The following is a 15,707-nucleotide window of genomic DNA, read 5'->3' as shown; positions in this document are numbered from 1 at the left end:
CGTTAGTTTCCAATTAATTGAGATGTTATTATTTTCTTCTCTAAAAAACCTAAAAGGACTTCAACTGAGGAAAATGAAAACAAAAAGAACATGAGAAAGGAAACAAATATAAAAAAATTAATACTAAAATCCTTAGGTTGTTGTTTTCCCCCAAAATAGATCTTTAGATAGTTGCACTAAAATGGATATTTGTCGTCTCTCCTTTTTTGATCTCTTGGCAAAACCCTCTATTAATTACCAAAGTGTCAAATGTGTATATAGGTCATTAAATGAACATGACCTCAACTTTTTACTATCTTTCTTTTTCAAACTAACCTCTTTTTTTTAACAGACTAACCTCATTTTTTGACTTGACCTAAAATAGAGAAATTTTAAAAGAGTTAATTCTTATTTGACCCCCTATTTTGTGACCAACTTCTTTCATGGCCCCCTAATTTTCATAAATTCAAATATGGCCCCCTTTTTTAGTGTAAATGTCTTAAGTACCCTTCCTCTATATATTTTTTAGAAATAAAATTAATTATAACACCATTAAATTCCACCTCACTTCCACCTCACATCTCTCTCCACCTCACTTCTCTCTCCACCTCACCTCTCTCTCTCTCTCCACCTCACCTCTCTCTTCAACTCAACTCTCTCTCTCTCTCCAACTCACCTCTCCCTCTCTCTCTCCCCAACTCACCTTTCTCTTCTCCGATGTAGGTCGTCGGCCGGAAAATTTTCCGGCCGGCGCCCTAAACATTAAAAAAAAACAGAAAAAAAAACTCTCATCTCTCTCTAAACACTCTGGCGAAGGGGTTTCCCTTCGCCGGAGTCCGTCTGTTCAAGAACTGTTGCAAGAATGGCTTCTTCAAAAGCCTTGTCTGGCAACAAATTGGTAAACTCTTTGTCTTCTTCATTTGGAAACAATCTTCTCCTGGTTTTACTGTTCTGTTCAAGTAGCTGGTTAATTACAATCATGGGTTTCGCGAATTCATCCTTAATAACCCGATTAGAGTTGTTATTTATCGACCTGATTCTCTTAACTCCACTTCCTCCTCCTCCCAGATGATCATGAAATTGAATTCCAGATTGATTATTCATCTCAGATGAATAGAAAGGTGTTCCAGTAACATTGAAGGAATTCCTCAATTCTTCTTTTTCTCCAACAAGCTTTGATGGAAGATTATTCTTAGTAACAAATTGACGATTCTCTAACTTGGGTAATGAATTGACATTCCCATCCGAAAACCCATTTCTAGTTTTCTTTGAAAAACCAAGAGTTTCTTCTATGCAAGGTTGAGGTTGCCAAATTGAGGAAGAACCCAAGAAGGATCGAAAAGCCGACATCAAATCTATACTCGGAACAAGAAAGCAATCCAAAACTTCATCATCATCATCACTATTCTCGCAAGAAACGGAGGAAGAGGAATGAACAGACCAGATCGAAATTAAAGATTAACCCTAGAGGGAGATCATCATCGTCAATGTAGGATTGAAATCAAACCGAGGAATCACACACCCAAAACCATGGAGGAATGACATACCCAAAACCATATACACCATTGATTGATCCAAAATCTCCCACAGAGCTTCCTGATAATTCCTATAGATGTTGTATCACAATAGTTGTTGTATCTCAAAATGGATGAACTTCAACAACCAACACAAATAGTTGATGTATCCCCTCAAGTAAACCTAATAATTCCATAGATTGTGTGGAAATCTAATGGATGAATTTCAACACCAGTAGTTGATACACAATATCACATATTTCAAGAATCGAATCACATCTAACATTTGAAAAACCAGAAAAATAAATGTCAGATTTTGAAGGATCTAATACCTATGTACATATTTCTTTTTAAACTCTTGAGTACTTAGATGTCTTTTAAAAAAAGTGGGTTTTCCTGCATAAATCCAAACAGATTTCTCCATTTCAAACAAGATCATAATTATTTGTAATTACAAAGTCATCATGGAAAGCATTAAAGAAAAATGGATTTTTACCTATTCAACCATCACGAACGATGGCAAGCTTGGAATTGGGAAGCGCCTGAAAGATTAAGAAATGATCATCAAGACTCAAGAGATGTCTTTGAACCTAATTCTAAACTTTAGTGGTAGGAAAAAATTGCGAGATTATGACGATGATGATCTAAGCAGACAACACATAGAAGGAGATTATTGAATCCTACAGAAGTATAAATTTAGAGAGAGAAAGATTAAACACCGGTTTAATGGATTCTGGGGACTATTTCTTGCCCTCGCTTTCTCTAATTTGATCTTCGAAATCCCATGTCGGATCTGAGATAGAGTGGGAGGGAAGAGAGAATAACAGATTGAAGAGAGAGAGAGAGAGAGAGAGAGCGAGGAAGAGCAGATTGAAGAGAAAGAAGGGAAATGGCTCTCTGGCTGCGTGACATAGTTTCGATCACCCACGGGTGACATAGTTTTGTTCAATAGAGAGTGTTTTTTTTAATGTTTGAAGGTCGTTGGCCGGAAAATTTGCCGGCCGGCGACCTCCTCGGAGAAGAAAGAGGTGAGGTGGAGAGGGAGAGGTGAGGTGGAGAGAGGTGAGGTGGAGAGAGGTGAGGTGGAGAAAGAGGTGAGGTGGAAGTGAGGTGGAAAGAGAAGTTTGCTAATTAATTTTATTTTGAAAAAAATATATAGGAAGGGTACTTATGACATTTAAACTCAAAAAGGGGGTCATATTTGATTTTATGAAAAATAGGGGGCCATGATTGAAGTTGGTCACAAAGTAGGGGCCAAATAGGAATTAACTCATTTTAAAACTGGTCATGAGATGGGTAAAATACAATTTTTTGACAAACAAAAATATTTTATGCCACATAAAATTTAAAGTATTTTTTTTTAAGAATTCGACTACGATCTACGTTAATCGTTAACCGCCTAATTTAAACCAATAATGAAAGAGGCTTAAAGCCCGACAACAAAGAGGCTTAAAGCCCAACAAATTATTACATTATTTATAGCGTAAATTACATAGGATAAATCATGATGGCAAACTGCTTCTACCGAAACTCGATCCCACGACCTCATAGGCTTAAGAGGGGTGTCCAACCGTTGCACCAAAGGGTGGTGGACAAAGTAAAATTCTTTTGATTTATTGTGTTTTCTCCAACTCTACTGTCATATGTTCTCCATGCCCGTAAGAGTCACTGACAATAACAGTTTGTTCACAATCTTAATTCATTTATTTTCAAATATATTTTTCATTTTCCTTCTTCTGACCACCGCCACTGTAGTTTCTCTCTCTCTCTCTCTCTCTCTCTCTCTATATATATATATATATATATATATATATATGTGTGTGTGTGTGTGTCTATATATCTGATCTCTCAAGTTTTAACGTTTTTTTTCTCTCTCAATCTCACTGCTCCCGCGAAGGAAGAGATTTATGCAAAACCCTAATCAAGGAGGGGTTCTAGCCGCTTGGCCACGAGATGTATAGTGAACATACAAGAATAAGAAATCATGTAGTTTGATCACCATTGTCCACATACCAGACTGAGCCTTGTGGATCGGTCACTTGAAGTGTAGTAAGGGTAGTGGTAACATCTTCAGAGGTCATCTGCTCATCCACTTGACCTTCACTAGAAGACAGATGACTTGCAACATTAGCGAGGGGCATGAGTCTCGTTGTGGACGGGCCAATCAAATCATAACATCGGTCAGCACTATGGTCGTTACAATCAAATCATAATATTGTCCAATCAAAACATAATCGGTTCAAAATGAGTAGTCATACCGAGAAATAGAAGACGAGTGATACGAACAACATTAAAAACAATACCAAACGTCAAGCGTAAGACAAAAACTTTAAATGAGACAAACAACTGATATTAGTGATGAAGACAACTGGTATTACAGATTTAAAAAAAATGATGTGAAAATTTTCACGGCTCTATTACTATGAACGTAATCAGGTGGTTTTATACAAATCCTCTTGTATTACATTTATACGACAGTAGTAGGGTTTATTTGAAAAAAAAATCATAAATAAGGGATACCAAAATGGAAAGATTTGATATATAAGGAAGTTTGGTAATGGAGGTTTTTTTTTTTTGTTGAGTTTGGGAATGGAAGTTGGGAACCACAATATCTTTGAGTATTATGTTATTGTTATGAGAACATAATACTCAAAGATAGAGAAATGATAGAAGAGGCGAAGGATTCAAACTTACATAGACCTAATGAATCAGAACTTGGCACGTGTCAAAATTCTCCACGTAGGTTCAGAGTCTGGTCAAACTATGGAACTCAGGGTTTCGCCTTTCATCATACAACACATTACACTTCAGTCCCTGGTCTAAATAAAAAAATCTTCTCTCAACACCTCTTATACGCAAGAACAGTTCCAAAATCATTCCCTCTTTCTCTCTCTAAGCAAAAAATGAGAAAACCTAATGTTTCTAAAGATCAATCAATGGATCGGATTTTGACTAATTTGAGAGGGTTTAGAATGCTTAATTGTGGTTGGATCTATTCCACTGATTTGAGAGGATTCGGCTATGAAGAATGCTGAATCCGCCATTGATGACCTTGCGGAGCTTCCTCCATGGCATCCAACTGCTACTATGAAACTAATTGTCAAATCTTCAGATTAAAATAGAGATTATGAAAATTATCAAAGAGACATAAAGGATTTTGTTGGTTAGGAAAAAGATAATGGATATTGAAGAAAATGAATCTGGTTTGTTTTTCATCATCATCTTCATCAGCAATAAAACTACCCAAGTAACAATAACCTTTCCTGTTTTGGATGCCAGCAAAATACTCAACCAGTATAATCAACACCCAAGTAAAAAATTCATCTAAAGAAGCCCTATATTCCGTACGGACTATTCATACTGCCATACTGGTGGAATTTGAACATGTATACTTGGATGTATCAACGTTCTCTTAGTGATTTTTTTTATTGGGGACGTCTCTTACCTTTTTTCCTTTTGTTGTTGAAATGTGAAATATGATTAAGGCACAAGAGTATTATTACAATACATATTCACTTAAAAGTAGAGTATATTTTTTCAAGTCTTCGATCTATTTTTCTTGCGTGCCCGTTTAGCTAGTTTGTCCGCTTGAATATTGAGATTCTTCTTGGTATAATTGAATTTGACGCTGTCAATTCTATTTCTAATTTCTTTGATCTTTCGGATGTAGATCATCGATTGCCATTGGATCTTGTGTTTCGGGGGTTTTCAGGTGATGGATTAGATTTCCTTATGTGTATTAATATTAGTTGTTTCCTCATATGGACAACTATTTTATATGGACAATCAAGAAAATTAAAAATTTTATGCGGACAACCGTCTTTTAGAGGACAACACACTATTATTTTTCACTTAAGTCTTTCAAGAATTTTTTATTTTAACTCCTCCCAATTTTTTTCCATAAACCCTAGACTTTTAGTCTTCTTCTTCATCACCCAACAAGTTTTTAGAGAGCGAAAAAATTTAGAAAGACATTATTGATTAGGATTTTGATAATGGGTATCTCTAATACTGTAAATTCGATAATGAAGTTATTACCAAAAACATGGTCTCAGTTTTCATCTCTATTTTAACGGAATTTTTAGAGAGAGAGATTTTTTTCTAGTGAGAGGAAGTTAATAAAATGTACATGTGGAATCTTTGAATTCTTTTAGGGATGATATGAAGTTATATGATTAATCGAGTGTTCGTTTCTCTTTGTTGCATATGATCACCATGATCTTCTAGTAAGAAAATGATATTGTTTGATAAAAATTTATGTTTTTCATAAATATGGTTGGCTTATTTAGGTGGTTAGTATAGGGACATGGATAAATAGTATAGGGACATGGACAAAACATCATATTTTTAGATTTAAAGTCCCTTTACCAATTAGAAAATAGACATTGTTTTTAGAGATTTAAATCGAATTAATTAATTTTTATTTGGATAAAAACTAAGATTAAAACAATACAAGTATCTAAGTTTTCTTTCATTTTCATTTCCTTCCTTAGATCCACAAATCCTAAAACAAAATCCTATTTTTAACCTAAAAACAACCATCATCTACAAACAACCTATTCTATAAAACAACCATCACCTATAAACACTACATTATTATTTACTATTAAGTTGTTCTCATCTCTTTCTTTCCTAGGTGAGACATTTGTTATTTAATCCTATTAGTGTATAATGTTGATTAAATCTCTTAAAAAGTAAATATTTCGGCTACTATGTTTACTTATTTTTATTTTTCGCCAGAATTTCGGTCACTGTGGTCGAAATATTAAACATATTTCGATCATAGTGGTTGAAATATGCCCAAAATTTTGATCAGTATTCATATTTCGACAATAATGGTCGAAATTTTGCGCATATTTCGACAATATTGGTCGAAATTGTGGCCATATTTTTGATTACGTTGTCCGAAATTTTTCTGTCAAATTTTATTTCATCATTTGTTCCGTGCTTTTAGATAGAGAAAGAGATTTTGACTATTAAAATATTTTATCTTTTCGTGGTTAATTTTAAATATGAAATTATTATCAATATTGTCATTCGATAGTTAATATATGATGATTTATTTAGTTTTTCTGAGAAAAATGTCTACTTACTAAAAGGACTAAAGTCCCTTTACTAATCGTGTCCCAATACACTAGAGACAGGTCCCTTTACCAAAGACCCTTATTTATTTAGGGCAAAGAAAGGTTGCAGGAAAACTTAAGTTCTTGATAAAAACTAGAGTTATTTCCTATTTGGCCCCCTATTTTGTGACCAGCTTCCTTCGTGGCTCCCTATTTTTCATAAATTCAAATATGACCTCTTTTTTAGTGTAAATGTCATAACTACCCTTCCTACAAAGTCACGTATTGTATGATGACCTCTTTTTCTTACAGAGAGCAGAGAGAAAGAGGGAATGATTTTGGAACTGTTCTTGCTTACGAGGTGAGAGAAGATTTTCTATTTAGACCGTTGATCCATTTTGAACGGTCCGGATAAAAAAGGGGACCAGGGACTAAAGTATAATGTATTGTATGATGAAGGGCTAGACCCTGAGTTCCATAGTTTGACCACACTCTAAACCTACGTGGAGAATTTTGACTCGTTTCAAGTTCTGATTCATTAGGTCTGCGGTAGGTTTGAATCCTTCGCCTCTTCTATCATTTCTCTTTTTTCTTTGGGTAGGTGATAAATCATCCCCATTTATTGTGTCCTAGTCAGCTTTGACCATTTATTGGGTAGGTGTGGCGTTGGATTACATCAAAGATTAGGATCCACCTTAGATTAAAGGGTAGCATCATCCTCATTTACTTCATCCTAGTAAGATGTCCACATGGTTGTCCAAGTAAGCACACTGGTGCATTTATTTTGTCCTAGTCAGCTAGACCCCATTCTATTTTGTTATATAGATTTTAGGGTTATTTCCCAAATGACTCCCAAATTTGTGACCAGCTTCCTGCCTGGCCCCCTAGATTAGCAAAAATACCCATATGGCCTCCTTTTCCGTTATCTTTAACTGTCTGTTACTCTCACTCCTCCACCTCATTTCCTCTCTCTGCCAAGTCACCTGAAACGCCACATCATCATCTTCTCCGGCAGGGGTCGCCGGCCGGCTAAATTTCTCTTTCCTCTCCCTAAATTTTTTTTTTCTTTCCCCTCTCTCTCTCTAGAAATCTAGAGAGAGAGAGAGGAGAACAGACCAGATCTGTAATCTGACACAGATTACAGAACGGTAGACACAGGTTATACCCTCGTATATGTGTGTGTGTGTGTGTGTGTGTGTGTGTGTGTGTGTGTGTGTGTGTGTGTGTGTGTGTGTGTATAAGTAGTATCTTAGTAGTCATGCAGTTGAGTAAACGATGATAACCAGCGCTTTGGATCCAACCGATTGCGCATAACAGGTGCATGATATGAGCATTTATGATTTATTTGTTCTAACTTTCATGTGGTCATGTGATAGACCTCCATTAAAATTGTGCACTAGACTCAAATTTTCAACATACCCGAGTAACCCTACATAGTTCCTCTTGTGATACTACAGCAAATTGATCAACTAGGCTTTTGAATTTTATATCAGGAGAAAATCAACAGTTTTTCGAGCAGTGGCGGTGGTAGTGGTGATGGATTAATGAATAATGGAAGCTTTGGATGGTCTCCAAGTTTGGCGTCAAATCTCTCAAGCATTTCTCCAACCATGGATTCACACTCATCCATCTGTTGTATGATAACCCAAAGAAACACAAATTTCATATCTATCTAGTGTTTAAGATCTTATGAAAATAACATCCATGAATTGGTGACTTTTCCTTGCACTCGAATATGATCGTACGACTAATTTTTATTTTACTTCCGGAATATGTTGAATGTAAACGAAGTGTAAGAACATGTGCAGATATATGAAGTACAAGTGAGAATCTTTGTCATTATTCTTCTCTAAGAATTTTACTTAAGTTGTAGGTCCTGCAACAAGTGGAATAACATTTGGTTGCAATACTAGTGCAACTGATAGTCCAACCTCAGCTCATAAACCAGGCACTGGAGCAATAGGAGGACCTCATGGCAGGGGAGCTGCTAGTGGCTCTTCCTCCAGGGACCAATAATCTGACGATGATGACATTGAGATAGAAGGTGGCTCTTGCGTACGGAGCATCGATGTAAAACGCATTCGAAGGTATGAATGATCTGTTTATTAGCACTCACACACTACGCTCTGTTATCTATTATCCCTCGTAGTCGCATTAGCGAGCACCACTGGACCCACCGTCATCGTCCCAACTTATGCACCAGCGCATCTGGCCGACTTAGGGGGGTGGGGTTTTAACTTAAAGAGCCTCAATTCTATGTAAAAATAGTTGAATCTTATTAGCTCCACATCTAGTTGCAACTCTTCGCAATGTGAGACAAATCTTTGTGACTTATTTGTATCACAATCTCAACATTACTATAAACTAAAAATAATTGAGCTTCATTCATGCTTCATATATCGAACCCACTGCATTTGTTGTTGCAGAATGGTCTCAAACAGGGAATCTGCAAGAAGATCAAGAAGAAGGAAACAAGCTCATCTTGTCGATCTTGAATCACAGGTACCTATTTATCTAGCTTTGAAGAACAACTGAAAGAAAAAAATTCTACCTCACATTCTAACTATTCAATCTCAAAATAGACTTCCAAGAAGTTTTGAGTTAAAATTGTGAAATACGTTATGCCAGGTTGATCAATTGAGAGGAGAAAATGCTTCTCTCTATTAGCAATTCAATACTGCTGATCAACACTTTCGAGAAGCTGACACCGACAATAGAGTGCTTACATCTGATGTTGAAGCCCTAAGGGTTAAGGTATGTAAAAGTTGTCATAGAATGTTAACTGAAATCTTGATCGCTCTAATACATAATACGAGTACATTAAAGCATTATGCTACCATGTTTAATATGTGGCACATTAAGACGCCCATCGATGCACCTTTTCAGTTGCGTTCCATTTTGCACTTTTTTTCTTAAACAAAGGTATTTTGTATGACACCCATAAATTAGATAGACTTACTCTCGGTCATTCCTCAACAAAACTTACAACCTTAACTTAAGACTTAAAACGACGATAAACCTCACTATCAAGGTTCGAATCCTACTCTCTGCAGTGAAAAGCATCAAATGACACCCCCCAACCAACAGATGAAGTTGGGTTTCTTTTGTGTGAAGACAGTAACTACCCTATATTCTATATTTTTTGCAGGTGAAGTTGGCTGAGGAAATGGTAGCTCGTGGGTCCTTAACATGTAGTTTGAACCATCTACTGCAAAACTGTTCGAGTTCACCACAACCACCCAATAACCATAACATATCAAGAATCTCAGATGTCCCGACAAACCTGGGTAACCAAGGAGATGATCATGTCTCTTCTTTTGTTAGTCAAATTTCAACACCTTCACTTCGGAGGATTGCAAGCACTGAAATCTTACCAAATACAATTGTTAGTGAAGCTCTGAGCTGCCTCTCAGAGATTTGGCCATGATTAAAACTTCACTGGTTATCATCTCATATCTTTGTTTCGTATCACATTTTGTTTAAGATACTTGAGAAAATCCCGTCATCACCAACCCGAAATGAACTGGAAGACTAAGTATTTCAATGTATTAGTACCAGTAGTAGTTAAAACTTATTTGCTTTCATGTCTCTCAGTAGTTCGTAAATAAGATTTCCCTATTTCATATTGATCTATCGTGTCCCACACTTAATATCTCGTCAGGTTCTTGCAGGTAGGTGCTCGTAATATGTTTTTTTATATGTATATTTGTCCGCACTTGCACAAAATCATGTGAGTTGTCTATATAAATTAGTAATGATTGATTGAAACATAGAAAACATTCTGAACAGAAAACATATAGTGATAAAATGACTAAGACAAGAAACATATATTGTATCCCATATTTTTTCGTGCTGCATCATACGCCTAGTGTCGATGTCGGGCACTGATACTCATAATGATAATTCATGCTACAGAGAAATTAGCTAATAAGAACTCGTCCATAAATCGGTGGCAACCAACATAGTTTTGCACTAAAATTCTAAGTCATTTATTGTAAAATGTAACAATTATCGAGCATGATATCCATGTGAAAGCGACTCCCCCTAACCTGTTTCGCAGAGGACTTCATGACCCATAGATAAGGTGCTTGTCTTAGAAACCAGAGATCTGATTCACATCCTTCATAACTTTAAGACAAAACCCATATTTGCACCTATCATACGCTGCAGTAAGTGATAACTTCTGAGGTTTTGGTTATATTCCAGCCCTGCGTCGACACTGGGTTCATGATTTGAAATACCGACTACTTTTAGTTGCACTTAAAGCTGACGTTTCTCTGCACTCAAAGAACATGAACACAAAATCAACACAATCCATTCATTGTCACTGTGGCCAGTCGTCTAATAAAATGGAACAATTGTTTATTTTCAAACTAATTAATAAGAGAATCTGGCAAATAAAGTCATTTAACCTAAGTGTAGCGTTAGTTCTCCGCTCAGGACCTACTGCCATAATCTGAATGCAGTGTCTTCAAGAGAGACCATGTTATCTCTTAAACCATATACACAATTATCCTGCAAGGTTTGTTTAGACATAAATACTATTCCATGGGTTAACTTTGTGTACAGGAAACTTATTGAATAAGAACTAAGAAGTTCAAAGAAGTAACGATTTTGATAAGAAATCTGCCTCCTAAAACTTTGAACAACCGCAATTTCATATTGTTATTCAAAACATGGTTTTTGCATAGCTTTGGACATGTTTTGGGTCTTTCGGCACTACATTAGCAAAGACTAGCAAAAGAAAGAAAGCGGCGAAATTAAGATCATTTAGATAGATGGCTGATCCGGTGCCGAACGTGATAGTTATTTATAGGACGGGATAAACTTATTATACAGATACTGAGGAGAATATATACCAAGATCACTGATACCTTTTTCATGGAGTTGGAGAATGAAGAAAGATTTATCGACTATCAATGGTGGTACTTCTGTCCTTTAAGAATGGTCCATGCTCTGAAGAAAATCAAACCGAGATGCATAAATATGTAATATCTCAACCGACTAAATTGTTGAACTCCATTTTCAAACTACAGAACTCTTATTTACCTATAAAGTTGTTCAAGCAGAACTACTAACGCAATTTGATGATTTAAGACCATAGATGACAACTTGATGGTTACATTAGCACGTTCTCGAATATGCCGTCCATGGCCGTAAGGTCCACCTATGCAAAATGATAGCGTTGACGAACTCTACAAACAATAAACGATTTTTTTTAATAGCCAAATTGGCAAGAAAATGTACTTGCTCATGATCCAAAAATAAGGCCACAAAAGTTTAAATAAAACCAAGAAATCTGTTCATATGTTTGACTGTTTGTTAATTTTAAATACTTGAAGCATGTTTCTTAATTACAGGAAATTCGATCTCCGCAAGAAATTTTGCCGAAGATTCAATTTCTTGTTGGTCTTGGTTAAAAGTACGTGTCAATATAAACCAATACAAACCTTTGCAAAATAAGCAAACCTAAGTAACTAACATACTGTGTGAACCTGTGCAAACCTCACATAGGAAGCTGAAGCCTAAAAACTTAATGGATTCCTTTAGACAAAAGAAAAGACAGCCTCAGAATTTTTTCCTACTAACCTTCACATTAATTCCTAAGCATGCTTTGTAGTTCATGAAACTAATAACCGGTCGTGTCAGTGTAAAGAAACTCATTTCTGTGAAAGACGTAAGGAACAAGACCCTCATGTAAAAAAGAGTGGATTTTGTTCAGATCATGAATCAAAAGAAACCTCTTTAAAATATTATTTTAAGATGGGTTTAGGAGATAACTGAATTTCCTGCATCTCCAATCAACTCAGCCATCTGTTCGGACCCAATATCTGCTCCATGTTCATCTAACAACACTACCTACGAGGAGTCAATAAAAATAAAACAGATTATAAATGAAAGAATCGGTTCGAAACTTAATATAGTACATATGTGCACTAGCACAAAGGCACCAAAATGAATCTTAAAAACCAGAGGTTGTTAAGTTGTTCTCATGTCTCGAAACAATAAATAGAAAAAAAAAACTATTGGTTCATAATTTGATATCAAACTTCCCTACAAAATAACTTCGCTAACATGAGCAACATAAGACAAAAAGGTGTTGCAGAATCACACTATGACTGATTGGAAAGAATCGATTAGTGTGGTGTTATTAGTTGTTACCCAATCTCCAGACCTGATCTGTTGCATGATGAGTGCGTCTTCACCTTCAATCTGAGCCTTCACGTTGCTGTACCAATTTTTATGAAATTCAGAAGATAAAATCAAGCAAAAAGAATATTCGGTTGTTATAATTCAAATCAAAAACTGCCTAATTAATGCACTTCTTCAACAAGTATTAGTTTCTTAAATACTCGAACAAAAAATATGGTAAAATATCTAAGAAATCAGAATTAAGTCAAATTCTTTAATTTGCTACTTAAAGATGCTGCCTGGAAGTAGGCACTTGGTATTATTTTGGTGGTAATAGCAATTTTGAGGAAAAATGCAACATTTGAGAGAATAAGATTTGTATCTCTAAATGCCATGACTACGTCATAGAAGTGCTATGATTGGCCAACTTCTCAACCAGGGGCGAACCCACCTTGGGGCCTGTGGGGGTACGTGCTCCCACACCCCAAAGGTGGGTTCCACTTAGAGACTTAGTAGGCTTTCATCATAGTATAACTCTATAAGCAACTCGCCATAGTATAACTAACCAACATGCCTTTTCCGAAGCAGCTCAATTTGAATTTTAAGGATTTCAGCCCAATATGTCTGTCCCACAACCAACCGTTTTGAAGCCCAAAATTTCAGGTCTTAATATTTAAGGAATGGTTTAAATTTTAAACCTAGAATTTTGAGGTTTTATTTTGGGCTCTTTTCACATTATTACTAAGCAGCAAGCCATAAAATACATTATCTGCTCCCAATTAGAAGTTGATGTAACCAGTCAATGTTCGTATAAGAGTATATGCTTATAACTATAATGAATTGTCTAAAGACACTCCTATATTCTAAATGTCACAAATACTACCATAAAATGTAATTGTTTATATCTTTACTCACGCAGATAATAAATAATGAATTCCCAACTCTACTGACTGTCAAACCAGTGACGTTCGGATTGTCAAGGTGGATGCACTTACCGTTGTAGTAAGACACCAAGTGCTTGGGCTGTTTCTTTTTTCGGCGTTTTGTACTTTTTGTTTCGTCTTCTTCGCCACGAGACTGAATCGGATGTAGAAAGTTTGAGTCTTTTCTTTTATATCTAGTTGTTCTCTTTCCTAATCAATTGAAGTTTATGTTACCTACAAACTTTTTTATTTTAAATTAAGATTTGCTTTCACCCACTCTCTTTGCATCACCAAAAAAAAGCAAAATTTTATTTTTGTAGTCTATTTGAAGATAGTTAATGTTTGGTACTACGTTACTTTATGCAAATCCGTGTTTCTATTACCTAACGTAGAATAGAAATTTGTAAAAGCAGAGCGACTCATCAAACTAAGAACGATCAACTAACAGTATGTAAGACTTCAACTTCTATTTCCTTTAGTTAAAATTTGTCGTTTAATTTTTTTCATCCTGAACTACCTTTTTATCTACAATTATTAAAAAGTGCCCTCGTTGAGTAAAATTTCTGGGTCCACCACTATTCTCAACGATAACCAAACACATGAAAAGCTTCATTTCCTAGTTTGTGTACTGTGTAAGCCTACTTTACTAACCTAATGGAAACAATGTACTACTCATACGCATGGACCATATAATCCAACATAAATATATCTATACCATAGAGACGAAATTTTTCATATCCTACTACTAAAAGAATATAAAAAATCCTTTTACGTGAACTGATAGTAGTAAGGGAAGGGAAATTCCAGCATCTTTTCCCCTAAAACACTTCCAGAGTATAATGTGTAAGTATGCAACCACTCATTATGTTTCCACATGTTTCCCTTAAGGTTGTGATCGATAACCTTTATTTTCCACGGAATGGGTGAGTTTTAAAGAATTACGCTACTCTTTAACTGACTGGAATTATATTTTCGTGAAAGTGTGGACCATTAACTTAAAACAACGACAAAAGGTCTGGTTTTTATGCGCTTCCATGGAATAAATTTCTCCGCTTTCCCAAAAATAACTTCTATGGAAAAAACTGGAAATGGATGCATTTTCGTGTAACATATTTCCTATATATATTTTTTCAAAATAAGATGTACTCAATGAAATGTCAAAGAAATAATACTAAATCCAAGTAAAGGGCATACCCGGTATTTTTAGGATTGGATCGAATAAGAATGTCATCACAATTGCAATAATATTTGAGTTTTTCTTTGTACTCATCAACAAGAAGTTGTACTCCTTGGGATCTCTTTTTGCCAATAGTTAATATACGTATTGGAACGGCTCTCTGAGACATTTTCACAAACACCTAGTGATCATCGGAACTACTCACACAGCTAAGAGAGTAAATGAAAATTTCCACCCATTTTCCATTCTACTAAGTTGAGTGGGTTGACTCTGTCTCACTCTTTTGGGTGTACTTCAATGGATTGAATGAGTTCTGATCAACTCTTTCTCAAACCAGGTGAAATTTGAATGCAATAGATTATTGAAAAATTATTGATAGAAGTATGAAAAGAACATGTTGAGAAATATACCACTGATTGACCTGAGTATTTACATTTTCCACTTGTTGAAGGTGGCAAGTTCTTAATGCAAGAAATATTGGTGTTCACGGAGAGGCAAAAGATGGTCATTGGATAGATTATAGATAGAGAGGATGGGTTATTTACAGGTATATGGACCTCCTACCAATATTTTATTGGATTAATTCCCACTTAAGCCCCCCTATTTGTGACCAAGTGGGAAACATTGGTTACCTTCTTAGTCCAATGTTTCAGTTTGACTTCTAAAATTATGATTTTCTTAGTCAAATTTAACCGTCAGTATTTTTTTCTTTTTAAATTTTTTCCTCCACTGCCTTTCATCTGTCCACTCCCTCGAAAAAGTTACCAACTCACATTTAGCGGATATAGTGAAAAGAAAAAGTTCAGTATCGCCTTTCTTCTTCTTCCCACATCGCCATTTGTTTCTCCTTCATATCTCTCTCATTTTTTACTGTCTCTCTCTCTCTGTTATCTTTTATATCTTGATCAGAAACCCCGTG

The 15,707-nt window shown here is 35.6% G+C and overlaps 1 protein-coding gene, 1 long non-coding RNA gene and 1 pseudogene across 9 annotated transcripts; 1 reads left to right on the top strand and 2 right to left on the bottom strand.

The window, feature by feature from the left end:
- Nucleotides 1-443: 443 nt before the first annotated feature.
- On the bottom strand, nt 444-2,403 carry LOC147564419 (uncharacterized). The gene is made up of 2 exons (XR_015227309.1): nt 1,990-2,403; nt 444-1,889 (listed from the first exon to the last, which is right to left on the bottom strand). It is a non-coding gene; the product is annotated as an uncharacterized LOC147564419 (long non-coding RNA).
- A 4,445-nt stretch (nt 2,404-6,848) lies between these two features.
- Nucleotides 6,849-10,185, top strand: LOC147564418 (bZIP transcription factor RISBZ4-like; annotated as a pseudogene). Its single transcript, XR_015227709.1, has 6 exons — nt 6,849-6,917; nt 8,050-8,191; nt 8,424-8,643; nt 8,983-9,058; nt 9,185-9,310; nt 9,705-10,185. The product of XR_015227709.1 is annotated as a bZIP transcription factor RISBZ4-like (transcript).
- LOC147564417 (putative RNA methyltransferase At5g10620) lies at nt 9,494-15,455 on the bottom strand. 7 transcript variants are annotated; one of them, XR_015227300.1, is made up of 8 exons: nt 15,199-15,455; nt 14,806-14,948; nt 12,719-12,785; nt 12,338-12,415; nt 11,606-11,751; nt 11,431-11,512; nt 11,007-11,071; nt 9,494-10,296 (listed from the first exon to the last, which is right to left on the bottom strand). XR_015227300.1 is itself a non-coding variant. In XM_086646048.1 (7 exons), exons 1-6 carry the CDS (start codon nt 15,295-15,297, stop codon nt 11,473-11,475), a joined length of 573 nt encoding a protein of 190 aa, XP_086502174.1. In that variant the 5' UTR covers nt 15,298-15,455; the 3' UTR covers nt 9,494-10,087; nt 11,431-11,472. The 7 variants fall into 7 exon arrangements, 3 of the variants coding, with proteins under 3 accessions (XP_086502174.1, XP_086502187.1, XP_086502158.1); XR_015227302.1 differs by lacking the exon at nt 9,494-10,296 and adding an exon at nt 10,354-10,833 and having other exon boundaries at nt 10,969-11,097; XR_015227301.1 differs by lacking the exon at nt 9,494-10,296 and adding an exon at nt 10,354-10,833 and having other exon boundaries at nt 10,969-11,071.
- Between the last annotated feature and the right edge of the window lie 252 nt (nt 15,456-15,707).

This window comes from Eschscholzia californica, unplaced genomic scaffold (genome assembly GCF_041429995.1).
Source record: "Eschscholzia californica isolate CP2 unplaced genomic scaffold, dmEscCali1.0.p SCAF_1, whole genome shotgun sequence".
Classification (NCBI taxonomy): domain Eukaryota; kingdom Viridiplantae; phylum Streptophyta; class Magnoliopsida; order Ranunculales; family Papaveraceae; genus Eschscholzia; species Eschscholzia californica.
This window is presented reverse-complemented; position numbering and strand designations above follow the sequence as displayed.